The sequence below is a fragment of the Mus caroli genome, unplaced genomic scaffold (genome assembly GCF_978045245.1).
Source record: "Mus caroli unplaced genomic scaffold, Mus_caroli_1 scaffold_5, whole genome shotgun sequence".
NCBI classification, from domain to species: domain Eukaryota; kingdom Metazoa; phylum Chordata; class Mammalia; order Rodentia; family Muridae; genus Mus; species Mus caroli.
Window position 1 is genome coordinate 14,551,172 of NW_028227260.1, and position 16,703 is coordinate 14,567,874.

General features: G+C 38.0%; 1 protein-coding gene across 2 annotated transcripts in view; it reads left to right on the forward strand.

The window, feature by feature from the left end:
* Mbtps2 (membrane bound transcription factor peptidase, site 2) overlaps nucleotides 1-12,890 on the forward strand; it is a 49,535-nt gene extending 36,645 nt beyond the window's left edge. For both annotated transcript variants that reach the window (XM_021153369.2, XM_029473359.2), the window contains 6 exons: nucleotides 1,061-1,179; nucleotides 2,319-2,499; nucleotides 4,603-4,697; nucleotides 5,192-5,387; nucleotides 7,225-7,300; nucleotides 9,570-12,890. In XM_021153369.2, coding sequence (XP_021009028.1) covers nucleotides 1,061-1,179; nucleotides 2,319-2,499; nucleotides 4,603-4,697; nucleotides 5,192-5,387; nucleotides 7,225-7,300; nucleotides 9,570-9,792 — 890 coding nt within the window. In that variant the 3' untranslated portion in view covers nucleotides 9,793-12,890. The remainder of the gene's footprint in view (nucleotides 1-1,060; nucleotides 1,180-2,318; nucleotides 2,500-4,602; nucleotides 4,698-5,191; nucleotides 5,388-7,224; nucleotides 7,301-9,569) is intronic.
* Nucleotides 12,891-16,703: the final 3,813 nt, after the last annotated feature.

Genomic DNA, 16,703 nt, shown 5'->3' on the forward strand with positions numbered 1-16,703 from the left:
TTCAGATTTTCAGCACCCACAGAAAAGGCCATGAAGACAGTTGAATATGTGAACTCCATGTTCAGCAAGAGACCCTACCTCAAAAAATGAAGGGGATAGGGGGAAAGGTGGAGAATAATTGAAAAAGATACCTGATGTCAACTCCTGACCTCCACACTCAGACACACTTGTACATATATCCACATATTCACATGCAAAAAACCCACTCGTCATGGTTTGTTCTTTTGTGTTCTATGATATAAGGTACCAATTATCCTGATGTTACTCTCCATAATGATCGAATTAGTAAAATTAAAAGTCTCTCTTTCAGAGTCCCACTAGGGATTTTAGACCGGAATTAAAAACTTTTTAGACAGGTATGTTTGTGTGTGTGTGTGTATGTGTGTGTGGTGTATGCAATGTATGCATGGGTGCATTCACCCAAGCATGCACTGTGGAGGCCAGAGATGTCCATATCTCTACACACACACCTTGGTGAGACTGTCTTTGAACTTAGAACTAGTGGTTTTAGAATGGCTAGCCAGTGAATGACAAGGATATGTCTATCTTCACCACCCCCCACCCCAGTGCTGAAATTACACATAGGTGACCCTGTGCATGGCTCTTATGCAGATTCAAGAGGTCTCAGTTTGGGATCATATGCTTGCATAGCAAGTGTTTTATCTACTGAACCACTTTCCTAGCCCTAAGAATTTTGCTTTCTAATTTGTATATTCTTGAGGTTTCTATCAAAGAACATGAATGTGTTTAAATTAATGAGATATACTGTGTGTGTGTTCTATAAGGAAGGCATAGTTAGAAGAAGTTGATTCTATTTGTATTAAACCATAATCATAATCTTCATAATTATCAAACTAAATGCATTTCACATTTTAGTATCTGAAAAGAAGGCAGATGCATAGTGAGCATCTGTCTGCTGCAATAAGTAGCTCCATCCCTGTGTCTCACAACCCCTGGCCTATTTATGATCTTATCAGGATGCCCATGTGGTATGAAGTGCAGTAAACTCTGTTATATTCTTGTCACTGTTGAACTTAACAGTTGCTCTCTCTCTTTTCAGGTATATGGCATAATTTTGTCCTTGCTCTCCTTGGTATTTTAGCTCTTGTTCTCCTCCCAGTAATCCTCTTACCTTTTTACTACACTGGAGTTGGGGTACTTATCACTGAAGTCGCAGAGGTAAATAATGAATCGCCTAGGGTGTTCTTTCACCAGATGGTCTACTGTAACACTTAGAATCCTTTCAACTGCAAACAATGTTGGATTTTTTTAATGTGATGAAATTTGTTCTTTGTTTTTGTTGTTCTGCACAAAAGAGATAGTATCAAGATTTTGTGTATGTGGTTTATTAATCAAATGCATTGTTTATCTTTTCTGTTCATTTTATTTCTGATTTTTAGCACTAAGAAGAATGATAGGCTACCCAGTCAAAACATTTTGTAGGAGTTTTAAGTTAATGCCAGGCGGTGCTGGCCTTTAATCCCAGCACTTGGGAGGCAGAGGCAGGCAGATTTCTGAGTTCGAGGCCAGCCTGGTCTACAAAGTGAGTTCCAGGACAGCCAGGGCTGTACAGAGAAACCCTGTCTCGAAAAACAAAAACAAACAAACAAACAAAAGTTTAGATTTTTTTCTTCGTTTGTTTTACTTTTAAATGTCACATTATGTCCAGGGTTGGGTGTTTTGACAGCAAGTGTGTCTGTGTAACACTTGGGTGCCTAGCATTGGGTTCCTTGGAACTTGAGTTAATGGCTCTTGTGAGCCACTGTGTACATGCCAGTAATGGAGTAACCACTGAGTCATCTCTCCAGTCCCTCATAGTGCTTTTCTTTTTGATCTTCATCCTTTAATGCTACAGGGGATCAAACTCAGGACCCGGTTCAGACTAAGCTTGTGTTATATACCCTGCTGCTTTGTTATTTTAATATTAATAATCAAGAAATAGGGTTTTTTCCTTTTGAAGTTGTGAAAACTTCATAATCATGGAGAACTAGGGAATATAATACTAATTGTTTGGCTATAAATTTTGGATTTAGAGATGGGTTATTTTATGCATTAGTCAAAATAGTCTGCTTTGAAGAAAACTCTAAGCGGAATGAAAAGGAATGGAAGCATGTAGGAAAGTAGTTAGAGGGATGTGGGGGATGAATAAGTTAAAAATACCTTGTGTGAAATTTTCTAAGAACTAATAAAACTGTTTAAAAGTATTCCACCTTTAATTAGTGCAGTATCTATTACTGTGGCTAATATAGATTTATTTATTATAGCTTGTCTATAATCTATAAAATACATTGTCTGCTTTGATTTTCCTTCCTCCTAAGGACTCACCTGCCATTGGACCCAGAGGCCTTTTTGTGGGAGACCTTGTCACTCATCTACAGGATTGTCCCGTTACTAATGTGCAAGATTGGAATGAATGTTTAGACACCATTGCATATGAGCCCCAAATTGGGTATTGTATAAGTGCATCAACGTTACAACAATTAAGCTTCCCAGTTAGAGGTGTGTGCATTTACTTGCTATGACACAATGCTTTAAAGTACTAGTCCCTTCCATTATTAACCCTGAGAAGGTATCTATAGATTTGTTTTAAAGCAAGTAACTAAAATAAATAGGTACAAATTAATAGATATTATTCTTGGTATGTTGGATATTTGCTCCCTTTAGTATATATTGTTGAACTTCTAATTTCTTTTTTTTTTTAAAAGATGTATTTTTTTTTAATGTATGAGTACACTGTTGCTGTTTTCAGACTTACCAGAAGAGGGCATCTGATCCCATTACAGATGGTTGTGAGCCACCATATGGTTGCTGGGAATTGAACTCAGGACCTCTGGAAGAACTGTCAGTGCTCTTAACCACTGAGCCATCTCTCCAGCCCTTTCTTTTATAATATAATATTTGACTTTTAGAATTCTAATATCTAATTCTTTCTGTTTTCAAAGCAGTTTTGTTCAGGCTGGGTGTATAACTCAGTGGTAGAAGAGTTTGCATAATGTGTACAGTGACCTGAGTTCCATTTCTTGCACCACTGAAAAATAAAATTTTAAAAAATATGTAAAATCGGCATCCAAGCTCAGTGGCATGGACTCTGTGTATGTAACTCAGTAATAGAGTGTTTGCCTCCCTGTGCATGAGGTGCAGGGTTCAATCCCCACTACAACCAAAACCAAAAATCAAAACATCCATCAACTACAATTGATTAATTACACTTAAGTAAATATGTAAGTATAGTATGATCTTTACACATGTGTAGACTCATAATTTTATCTAAATTTAATTCTAATTTTAAAACACATTTTAAAATTTTGAGGTTATATAGTATAGTTGTAACATTTCTCCCTTCCCTCCCTCCAAAGCCTCTCCATTCTCCGTCAACTTTTTAAATCTCTACAATTATCACAGTCCCTGTTGTTTTAAATGTTATGTGTTTATTGAAGTGGAGTCACTTGTTTTCTCAAATTTTACATGCTCTGTAATTTTCTCTAATTTTACATAGTTTTCAAGTTTAGAGGCTCAGTTTGACTCATTCTGTCTTTCTCCTTCCCTCACACCTTCCTTGACTTCTCCTTCCCTCCCCCTCTTTCCCTCCTGTCTGTATGTCTGTCTCTCTCTCCCCTCTCTCCCTCCCCCCCCTCTCCACCCCCTTTCCTTACTTCCCTCCTTCAAAATATTTCACAGGCAATGCTTGGTACTTTTGTTTGTAAGATTTCGAGATGTCAGTTGTCTGGTGTTCTCTTGGTCTGTTATTATTATTATTATCATTATTATTAACCAATCTGATTCTTTAGAGTTCCCCAGAGTTCCTTTCTCCCAAAAGTCACTTTTCAGGCCCTTGTTCACTGTAGTTCAGGAAGAGGCTGGAGTTCCTCTCACAGAACTAAAACTCACTCTAGCTTTAGTGTTATGGCTGGGGAGTTTATAAGACAACTGCTAACCTGGGCTAAGTGCAGCTGCATTTTTCTTTTCTTTTTGTTTTTGTTGGATTTCTAAAATTTTACTTATTCTCTTTACATCCCTCTCACTGCCTCTCTGCCAGTCACCCCCCTCCCACAATTCTTCCCCCATCTCCCATCTCCCATCCCTTCCTCTCTTAGCAGGTTATGTTTCTTGTTTTTTGTTTTTTTGTTTTTTCTTGTTCCTTTTTTTTTCTCTTTTTTTGGACAGAATCTCATGTAGACCAAATTTGTCTTGGAATTAATATATAGTTGAAGATGAGCTTAAGCTGCTGGTCCTTCTGCCTTCACCTCCTACTTGCTAGGTGAAATCCTGAATCAAATCAAGCCTCTAAACATATGTATGTCCCACCTTGCCTGGCTTATAGAATGCCAGCAGTCAAACCCACAGTTCCACATGTGCTACAGAAACACCAGACCAACTGAGCTATCCTAACACTAAGTACCTGAGTGCAACTTCTCGTTTCAAATTGGGTACCCTTTTAATATTATAAAATCAGACTATAGCTTGTAGCTGTCTAATAACGCATTAACAGTTGCTTTCAAATATGTGTATCTTTCTGCTTATGGTCTTTGTCTTTTAAAAGCAGAGTTTTTATTACAATTATACTTCTATGTAATCCATGCTAAGTACTGTGTTTTTCTTTAGCATACAAACGACTAGATGGTTCTACTGAATGCTGTAACAATCACAGCCTCACAGATGTGTGCTTTTCCTACAGAAATAATTTTAATAAACGTTTGGTAAGTAGTACCAAAGGCTATCTTACTTGTCTGATATGATCATTAAAGTAAATATATAAAGGTATAATACCTTCTGTCTTTATCTATTTTGTGTTAGTTAAAACCTCCATGTTTCAGATGCCACATTTTATCTGAGAATCTAAAAATGCATAGTAGTATGATATCCTATATAGCAAAACATGGAATATTGAATTTACAGTAGGTGCACATTAATAAATAGCATGTTTTAATGTCAAGGTCATTCCTAATCTGCTGGGTGACAAGAAAAGCATGAATGAATGCAAGTTAGATTTTTCTTGTTAATAAGTACTTTTTTTTGGTATTTTTTGAGACAGAGTTTCTCTGTGTAGCCCTGGACCTCACTTTGTAGACCAGGCTGGCCTCGAACTGAGAGATACCTCTGCCTCTGCCTCCCAAGTGCTGGGATAAAGGCATGTGCCACCACTGCCCGGCTATTAAGTACTTTTTAACATTGACTGATATTATATTTTTAGCATACGTGTCTACCTGCCCGGAAAGCAGTTGAAGCTACTCAAGTTTGTAGAAGCAATAAAGATTGCAAAAGCAGCGCAAGTTCTAGCTTCTGTATAGTACCGTCCTTGGAAACTCACACCCGACTAATAAAAGTGAAGCATCCCCCGCAAATTGATATGCTGTATGTAGGGCACCCCCTGCATCTTCACTATACAGGTGGGTACTTCTGGGGAGCTCTTCCAAGTCATTAGGATCACATATGTTCTCAGTTGCTTTGGTTCCATTTAATATAAACTGGTTCTTAAAGCATTACGTGGAATTCAAGTAAAAGAAAAATAATCAGCCCATGGAGAATGACACTCATTTTTTTCAGCCACTGATATGCTTTCTGTTTCTATCAATGTGCCTATTCTCTAAATTTCATATAAATCGAATATTTCCAAGTTGATGATTTCTTTTTTTTCCTTTCTTTTCCTTTCTTTATTATACATACAATTGTGCTCAAAATGTTACATGACTAGGCCAAGTTGCTGATTTCATGTAGCATGTTTTCAAGGTTTATCCTTTACCAACCATAGTTTCATTTTTCATTTATCAGTAGATGAATATTTATATCTTATGTTCCTCGTTAAAAAGCATTGCTTTGTGTTTATTTTGCTTTTGTTTTTAGACAGAGACTCACCATGTAGCCCTGGCTGGCTGGCCTAGAGCATGCTACATATACCAGGCTCACCTCAAAAAAATAGAGATATGCCAGTGGCTGCCTCCTGAGTGTCAGGGTTATAGGCACACACTACCACACAAAACACTACTTTATAGTTTTTGAGTTGTTTGTTTGTTTGTTTGTTTGTTTGTTTGTTTGTTTTTTAAGACAGGGTCTCACTATATATCCCTAGCTAGCCTGGAACTCACTTTATATACCAGATTCATCTCCAACTCAAGAGTTTTACCTGTCCGTGCCTCCCAGGTGCTGGGATTCAATGTGTGTGCCACAATGCCTGGCTTCCTTTGTAGTTCTATAGTGAGAGACACCTGCATCATTTTCCTTGTTTAATGGTTTGGTGTTAAGTGTGACTCTAGGATGCAGCTATTAGTAAAATCTTAAGTGAAAAGATGGTTCTGATTGGGTTTAATTTAGCAATGTGGACTGTGAGCTTTGCCTAATGACTGGATACATTGTAGATGCTTTGGACCAGGGTTATGGAGTCTACAGAGTACAGGGAGTCATGTTAATCTTTATCTTAGCAGTAAAGAAGTAATCATTAAATAGCATAATAATTGGAGCAAATGTAATTTTTAGAATGCATATCTTTGAAAGAATAAAGAATACTTTTGATAAAACTTATATTTTCAAGTCACACTTTGTATTTGGTAGTCATAATGGGTATGCAGTCTGCTTTATCTTAGCTATAACCTCAAAATGTAAGTGTACATTAGGACATGAGTTTTGTCATTATACGATTTGTAGTGTATGTTTGATAATAACTGCTTTCTCTTCTTCCCTCACTCCCTCTTTCTTTTTTGTTTTCTTTTTTTGTTTTTGTTTTTGTTTTGAGACTTCAAGGCTGGTCATGTTGGCACACGCCTTTAATCCCAGCACTTGGGAGGCAGAGGCAGGCAGATTTCTGAGTTCAAGGCCAGCCTGGTCTATAGAGTGAGTTCCAGGACAGCCAGGGCTATAGAGAAACCCTGTCTCGAAAAACCAAAACCAAAACAAACAAACAAAGAGAGATGTCATACAATATAGCCCTGGCTAGCCTAGAACTTGCTATATAGATCAGGCTAGACTCACAAAGATCCTTTTCCCTCTGCTTCCTAAGTAATAGAATTAAAGGCCTGGTTCTGATTTTATACATATATATGTGTGTGTTTATGTATATATGTAAATGTGTTTGTGTATGTATGTGAGAGAGAGAGAGAGAGAGAGCATGCTTTGTAAAGTTTTGCTTGGCCATTTTAATAGACTAGTGCAATTTTTGAATGTATGGTAAATTTGTAATGTTGCTTATTGTGCTATGAATAATATTTATTATTCCCTGTTTTTCATTTTTAGTGAGCATTACAAGTTTCATCCCACGTTTCAACTTTCTAAGCATAGATCTGCCAGTGATTGTGGAGACATTTGTCAAGTATCCTTTCTGGTTTAAAAGTATGTTGGTTGTAGCTTTATCCTTTTTACCCCAAATAGATCATTATAAAGCCTTATCATTTAATTGCTTACGACTGAAAGAGACCTTAAAGATGAAAGGTTAGGTTTTACTTATGAGGAGAAAGTCAGTGAAGAAAACTCCATCAGCTATGGACAAAGGTTACAGAAAGGAAGGTCTTGTGGGAAAAGCAGCTAGCATCACAGTGGCCTGGCTGCCTGGAAGTGTCTGAAGCACACAGAGAGGATGGGCTCTTTTCACAGAAGCTTCCTTGCCACCAAAACTGTCTCCACTGCTCTGCTAGCTCAGAAGTTCAGGGGGTAGTCTTCTGCCAGTGCACCTAAGGTATGTCTGTGCACTGTGTACATGCAGTGCCCACAGAGGCCAGAAGAGGGTGACAGAAACAAGTTGCATATGATTGACTGCTCTATGAAAGGAAGGTCTTGAGAAAATCCCAGCAACCACATGGTGGCTCACAACCATCTATAATGAGATCTGATGCCCTCTTCTGGTGTGTCTGAAGACAGCTACAGTGTACTTACATTTTAAAAAAGGAGCAGGACAGTGACAAAGTGTCTACAACAAGGTAACCCCAGCTTCCCATTCTTTCCATCCTTATCTTGCCAGGCTATCTTTAATCACTCTTTTACATTATTATACAATTCTGCTCCTTAAAACTTATATTCTAGCTGGGCGTTGGTGGCACATGCCTTTAATCCCAGCACTTGGGAGGCAGAGGCAGGTGGATTTCTGGCCAGCCTTGTCTATAGAGTGAGTCCCAGGACAGCCAGGGCTATACAGAGAAACCCTGTCTAATTGTTTAAGAGCACTTGCTTTTCTTTCAGAGGATCTGAGTTTGGTTCCCAGCACCTACATTGAGTCACTATAACTCTAGCTCCAGAAGATCCAGAAGATCTGACTTATTCTTTTGGCCTACACAGGTACCCACACACACGTATACATGCACATTCACGCACAGAGAGGGGGGGGAGAGGTAGGGGGAGAGAGAGGAAGGAAGGAAGGAAGGAAGAAAGAAAGAAAGAAAGAAAGAAAGAAAGAAAGAAAGAAAGAAAGAAAGAAAGAAAGGCGCTTTTTTTTTGTTTTTTTGAGACAGGGTTTCTCTGTGTAGCCCTGGCTGTCCTGGAACTCACTCTTTAGACCAGGCTGGCCTCCAACTCAGGAATCCGCCTGCTTCTGCCTCCCAAGTGCTGGGATTAAAGGCGTGTGCCGCCACGCCTGGCTAAGAAGTAATTTTCGGGGGCTGAAGAGATGACTCAGAAATTAAGAGCACTAACTGCTCTCCCAGAGTACCCAGGTTCTATTTCCAGCATCCACATATCGATAGGCTTACCCATCTGTAACTCCACTTCCAGGGTATCCAAACATCTATTCTGACCTCCATGGGCTTCTGCATGCATTTGGTACTCATTGAAACAAATAAAACAAAAATAAATATAGTTGAAATAAATTGGGACTGCAGTGTTGGTGTATGCTTAAGATCTTGAAAACAGGATTGTCACCATCCTGTCCTGTAAGGCCCAGTCTCAAAATTTAACATAATCCTAATTTGGGGCCTGGCATTGTTGTTCAGTAGTAGAACAATGCCTAGCATGCACAAAACCCTAAGGTTGGGGGCACTTTTTTCCTTTCTTTCTTAGTCCTCCTGCATTCCTTCTCTTGTTGTATCATTAAAGGATTACAAAAGCATAAGCTTAGGAATCCATTGTAGATTTGTTAGTCTGTTGTTCTGTAATTTGCTTTTGTATTGAAAGTTTTAAATAATTGAGATAGAAGAATGTTTTAGGGTTTGTTTTTATTTGCTTTTTCACTTTTTTGTTGTTTTGGTTTTTTTGGTAGTGGGGTGGGTTTTTTTTTTTGGTTTTGGTTTTTGGTGGTGGTTGTGGTGGGTTTTTTTTTTTTGGGGGGGGGTTGTTTTTGGAGAAAGTTTTTCTGTGTAGCCCTGGCTGTCCTGGAAGTTGATCTCTAACTGCCTCTGCCTCCTAAGTGCTGTGATTAAAGGCTATCACTGCCCAGCTTTAAGTGGTTATTTATTTATTGGTTTGCTTAGGGTTCTTTGTTTTGTATTGTTGCTTGGGTTTTGGGTTTTTTATGGGGTGGGTGTTTGTTAGAAGAAAGAATGTTAGAGACTTAAAGTAGAGAGACCTACAGTAATGTCACCTCCCAGTGACTTCTCAGAAGATGATTTCCACTTGTAATCTCATAGCTAGCTCCTTAACTGATTGTTACCCAGGTACCTGATTTCTCTTTCTGGAGCTCTGGCTATTGTTAATGCAGTGCCCTGCTTTGCCTTGGATGGTCAATGGATTTTAAACTCTTTCCTGGATGCTACCCTTACTTCAGTAATTGGAGACAACGATGTCAAAGATCTGATTGGATTTTTCATCTTGCTTGGTGGCAGTGTACTTTTGGCTGCCAATGTGACACTGGGACTTTGGATGGTTACAGCACGGTAATATTTGCTCTCATCCAACAGAATTAAGAAGTAGAGCTACATGGTAATATCTGTTGCCATTGAAATTCTTACTAGTTATAAAATGTAAAGTGTTTCCTTAAAACACCTTGGCCAACCTCTTTGAGCTCCTAATATCTAGAGAACCCAAAAACTCTGTAGTAGAGGGAGTGGAAGAAATGAAAAGCATAATTCCTGACTTCATCCTACTTTTAAAGATTGAATGTGCAAACTCTGAATGTTTGTTGAAGAATTTGTAAACAAGTGAAAATTCATTCATGTAATACCATTTTGTGTGACCATATAGCATTTTTGGAATAGTAAAAGGAAAAGCAGAATCTTGTAGGAAAACGTGTGTGTGTGTGTGTGTGTGTGTGTGTGTGTGTGTGTGTGTGTGAGAGAGAGAGAGAGAGAGAGAGAGAGAGAGAGAGAGAGAGAATGTGTGTGTATGTGTCTGTGTGTGTTCTACTAGTGTTTGAAACCAGGGCCTTACTTATGCTACTTATGCTAAGCTTGCCTGTCCCAGGTAATTTACTGAAAAGTGCCATTAAGATGATATGGTGGTGCACACCTATAATCCCAACACCTGCCTGTATGTGTTTGGGAGGCTAGGCATAAGGATCATGAATTCAAGGCCATCATCTTTAGCTACATAGTAGGTTCCAGACCAGCACTGGCCACATAGCAAGACCCTTTTGTGCATGCATACATGCACAGGCACACACAGGGGTGCGTGCACGCATGCACGTGCACACACACATGCACACACACACAATCATTAATGATTTGAAGGAAGCTAGACCTTGGTTGAATGGAAAGTAGGGCAAATGCTCATGGTTTTATAACTCTTGTCTTGTTTGAAAAGTATTTTAAAGTTTAATGGTATATTATTCTGTACTCTGGTTACAGTTCTATGAAAGTATCTGCTCACATGAAAGCAAAAACTCTGTGTACAAGTGATATCAAGTAAATGGACAATGTTGAAAGCAGATAAGGCTTGTTGTGGGATAAGACAGTTTGTCGCACAAGTATTACAGTTTTCATAGTGTAAGTTCACACTCAACATTTTTAAGCCTTGTTATATAGAGAGTATGCTGCAGGAAGGATCTCTCACGGCAGCATGTGAGCTCAGGCAGTTAGAGGTGAACTTGAGAACTAAGCTGAGTCCTCTAACAGATCACAACAGAACTTCAGCAAACCTACTTAACCACTTCCTAGAGCTTTGCAGCTTAGAACTCTTCCAGGGTACTTTTTCCTTTGTGCTGCAAGAATCAACCCTGAGCCATACTCTGTCATCACCAGCACCTAGTATGTTTCTCTCTGTTGGCGGGATTAAACACCTACTGTTTGTTTTCCATCTCCCCCTAAGCTACCTCTGTGAGTACATAAAAGACTTGGTAGTCTAGTGAGAATGGCTGCACAAATGAAAATTTCCCAGAATCTAGAAACAGACTTTTGAGCTGTGAAGAATCACAATTGGTCTTGTCGGGTAGCAGTTCAACCCTGGGAAATTAAGAAAGTCAGCTGGCTGATGTGACACTGTTAGTCTTAAGAATATATATGCACATACTGTTTCTGTCATGAAAAATACCTATTTCATGAAACACACACATTAGAGGTAACAAAAGGCAATGATCCATTCATTCATTACTAGCCAGATATATACCTCCCTCCTGAAGTAAGATACTTCATAAGGTTACCTTTTTCAGAACATTAGTTCTCTTAAGCGCCTAAAACTTTTAAATCAATTTTTAGAAATTTTTTAGACTTTATTACAAATTTGCCTTCATTCTTTAATAGGAACCATACACTGAATATCATTTTGAGATTTTATTAATGATGGGCCATTAGTTACTAATTATACTAAAGTCATACAAATCACTAACTTTTATTGCAGAAAATATGGCATTGTTGTCTTCTAAGATCTCTCAGGACCAAAATGTATCTGCATATTAAAAAGGCACAGAGCTTTTCAGGTAAAGCTTAGAGAATGCCGTGAAATACTCACATCATTAACTTCATCGCATGCATGAAGCAGTTTACTAATGAAAATGTATGTGTGTAAGTCATTGTTTTCAATACTGAGGAAAACAATTGTTGGTATGGTACTTAGAGAGCCCAGGACCTCACACATGCGAGCAAGTATTCTACCACTAAACTATTATCCATAGACCATGAAAATAGTTGAATAAGAGGAAATTCTATTCATTAGCTTCATTTTCTGAGTGAAGGCAAGAATACAAAATCTTATTTCTTATTAGCTGCTGAACACCTCTGCCAGCTAATCTTTAGGCTCGGGGCTTGGGAGCTTCTCTCCTGGAAGTCCAGCCAATTTGTATGCAAATGGCCTCATTACTAAAGAAAGGAGATGTTACATATTGTCTCTTCAGCTTCACTGTGGCCTCCTTGCTTCCCTGTGTAGTGCATGAGCTATCAGAATTGCTTAATGTGCTTGAATGGATGATGATTAGTGTTATTTATGGCTAGAAAAGCATGCTTCTATTTAAGCTGTAAAAAGGATTGTTGAATAGTTACTGTAAATATATGTTAACATAGTAAAGCTTGGAATTTCTTATGTCCCTGGTATATTATCATCTTTATGGAAAAAATTCATTTTGGTTTCTGTAGAGCAATTAGAAAAATGAATTATATTGGAAAAATGAATTATGTTGGTGATTTGAAGAAGTATCTTTGTGTGTTGTCTCTTTGTTCAACAGTGAAATTTTATTCTCAGTGTTCCTATTCTGCATTGTTTACATTCTTAAGGTTTTTAATCATCCATAAGTGTAAAACATGTACATATTATTTTTAGCATCTCAGTTTGAAGAGACAAACAGTTAAACTTGACTTTGATAAATACTTCTAGGTCATTGTCTGTGCGAACAGCAGATTGTAAGCATACGCTTCCTAGTGATGTAGCTTTCTGTCATTGTGTCCTTGGTATTTATTGAACATCCACATACTGGTGGCACACAGATTTGTTTCAATAACTCCTTTAATTGAGCTGTAATTCATTTTAAGGCTTTAATTTGATTTTATAATTGTCAGAATGTAATGTTTAGCAATAAAAGAACAAATAAATGTAAACCAGCATTCTACGTTTATCATCTTCTGTATCATATTTTTTACATTTGACCTTAGCCAAAAGGCTGAGAAGCTATTGTCTTGTCAGTGTCCTTTTTCTTTTTTTCTGTAGAAATGTCCCACTTACATAGAGTAAGATCTTGACTCTAAACGTGACCTTCAATTTCCATATTGGTATATGACAGTTGTATATGACAGTTGTCTCAGAAAAAAATCTGTTAAGTGAGGTGCCTTTGTTTATAATTTTGGAAATGTTTGCTTTAAGGAAAGAGGACTGCCACATCTCCTTAGTGGTGTGTGCGTGTGTCATTCTGTCTGGTGTTAATATTATTATATTAATATATTTACATCGTAGTATTACAAAAGTATGTATGTGGAAGGAGGGTACATGTGAGTGTAGCGGCCAGAGGAAGACATTGGATTTCCCTCTGTATGACTCTTCACCTTATTCCCTGAAGACAAGGTCTCTTAGTCTGGAGCTGAGCTTAGGAGCCAGGGTCTAAGGTCGGATTCTTGTGCTTCCATAGAAACCGCTCTAACCTACAAAGTCCTTGTTAGCATTTTATCTAAGCTTTGCCCCAGTTACCTGGCAACAGCCAAGTGTGCCTGACTCACTACAAAAGAGGCTGCTCAGCTCCCTCCCCTCTCACCTTGTTCTCTTGCCTTCCAGCTTTTCCTCTGTCCTCTCCTCCCTTCCCCCTCTGTCCCTATCCCCTCCCCCATCTCTCCACGTGCTCATTGCTGGTCTGTACTCCTCCCCCTCCGCATTTCTCTGTCTCTACTACCCTCTCAACTCCCCTCCCCATGCCCTGGTGTCTTGAAATCTTACCAGAGTTTTATGTATACACACTGTTAAGTTGAATTTTTATGTTAGGCAGATTTTCAAAATGGCATCTATAATTTGCATTTTTGATTAGAAAAAAAATCAACATTTTAAAATGTGTTAACCTGTCAGTATATTTTGTTTAAACACATCCTTTTCTCGTTTTCATTTTTTAAGTGTGTGTATATATATACACACATATTCAATTAAGTATTGGGGCTCATATGTGCAGATGTGTATGCACATGTGTACTCATGAATATGATGGCCTGAGATTGATGTCAGAAGTCAATCTTGATGGTCCTCTACGTTATTAATTGAGGCAAGGTCTTCCAGTTGAGCTTAGAGCTTGCCAATAGCTAGGTAGCTTCTCAGAGGGTCCCAAGAGCAGGTACCATGTCTACTCAGTGGAGATCCTAAATCCTGCTGCTTGTGTTCTAAGTGCTTTGACCATTAAACAATGTCCCCAAGCCCCTTTTCCTATTCTTCTTGGGAGGGATTAGTTTACTCCTTTTCCTAAACTTCATTTTAGTATAATGCTTATCATTTTTAATTTCATAATAGTATTATATTTATTATATTTATTTTGTAACATATACTTTAATATATTATACATGTGTATAATATAGAACATTATATATGTGTGTTATATATTAATATATATATTACTGTATGCCAGTCTTAGTCTGCTTTGCCTGTGTCTTTTTCACAGTTGAAAGTCTTCCCCATTCCAAGATTTTACTAGTACATTTTATTTTAACAATTTTATGATTTAATTTTTTTTTTAATTTTTAACCATGTATTATATTTTACTGTTTGTGCTATTGGGGACCTGTTCAGAAAGTCTATGCCTTTATCCGATGCATGGTATCAGGTCTCATGTTGAGATCCTTGATCCATTTGGAGTTGAATTTTTTTGTAGGGTGAAAGATAAAGATCCAGTTTCATTCTTGTACATGTAGTGATCCAGTTTAACCAGCACCATTTGGTGAAGATGCTGTCTTTTCTCCAGTATGTACTTTTAGCTTTTTGGTTAACGATTGGATGGCTATCATAGTGTGGGCTTATGTGTAGATCTTCAGTTCTGTTTATTCATCAGTTTATCTGATTTCAAAGAAAGGGTGCAAGAACACAGCAGTATAAAGGGTCAAAGTGAAATAGTGAAACCGGAAGGGTTAAAAGGAGGGGAGCCTGAGAGGGCAAAGTAGAGAAGGGAACATGGGAAAGGTAGAAAACATAAAGGCATTTTGAAGAAGTCATATGGGAATCTAGACACTTCCTAAAATATATACATACACATCTATAGAAACAGTTGCAGTCAGTTACACTATAATGGGACAGAGTGCCCCTACTATACACCACAGGCTAACAGATAAAAAGTTCAATGCCATAACGGATTACCACTTTTGGAGTGGTTTGCCAGTGAGGTCCCATAGGCACCTCTCCCAAAATTACATGCTATTGCCAACACTTGATTGCACCCCAGAACTTGAAAATAAGACCCTGTTACTGAAGATACTGAATACTTGAATCATGGTACATGAGAAAATCAAGCTGGTATGTACCTGGAAGTTTCATTTCCCACAGACTGGGAGAAAAAATAAGTATCCATCTTACCTAGCTGTGAACCCTGTTTACAAGGAATCGGTTTCCCAGACACAAAGTTGCATGTGTGACTTCACAACAGTTGTGACAACATAGAGATGACCTACTCAGGCTCAAGCCAGGCAAAATCCCAGCGTGGAAAGGGGAGGTAGGCACAAAGTCCCATCCCCCAGCTAAGGACTTATTGGCAGTTGCTATCATTTTAGAGAAGAGAGTCAGTTTTCCTTAAGGATGTGGCCCTGGTAGGCCATCTACACTCCAGTAGAACGCCACATCCTATTACTGACGATACTGAATACTTAAATCATGAGAAATCATGAGAAACATGAGAAATGAAGGTGGGACACAGTGTATATGGGAAGCACAAATTGTACTCTCTATATTTGAAAGAGAAAACACAAAATTGGGTGGTTAGAAAATAGGGGTGGGTTAGAAGGGATGGAGAGAGTCAATATGATCAGAATGCATTGTATGAAATGTGCAGAGAACTAATAAATATGAAAAAAGTGTGTCATCCATAAAATGTATAAAGTTAAGTTTTCTGGAGAGAATAAATATTAGTAATGTCTTACCTCTCATTTGGAGAAAGTATTTCTTATTTGCATAGATGGCAACTATTTTGTTTTTTGATTCAGTAATATAATAAAATGATTTTATATATATATATTTTTTTGACTGAATAGAGTACTTATCTTTATTTTTTATAAGAATAGTGTTCCTGGGCTGGAGAGATGACTCAGCGGGTAAGAGCACTCACTGCTCTTCTGAAGGTCCTGAGTTCAAATCCCAGCAACCACATGGTGGCTCACAACCATCCATAAGATCTAATGCCTTCTTCTGGTGTGTCTGAAGACAGCTGCAATGTACTTATTCATAATAATAAATCTTTAGACCGGAGCGAGCAGAGGTCCTGAATTCAAATTCCCAGCAACCAAATGATTGCTCACAACCATCAGTAGAGAGAGCTACAGTGTACTCATATAAATAAAATAAATAAATAAATCTTTATTTTTAGAAAAACGATAGTGTTCCTTAAACTGTATAGTTTAACAGTCTTGAGATTCTTCATAGCATGCACAGTGGTTGAAAAGTATTTCTTCCGTTAGCTTTTAATGGAAATAATTTTTCTTATATCTTAAACCTTAATACCTCTATTTGTGAACAGTTTAATATTAGCCTTTAAAAATTACTAATTCATTTTTAGCTGGATGTGGTGGTACATGCCTTTAACCCTAGCACACCTGTGGCAGAGGTCAAGGCTAGCTTGTTCTACACGGTAAGACCATGTGTAAAAATTTTTTAATTCATTTTTAGGGGCCGAGAAAGATTGCTCAATAGTTAAGAGCCAATGATACCCTTCCAGAGGACCCAAGTTTCATTGGGAGAATCTATGTTAGATGATTC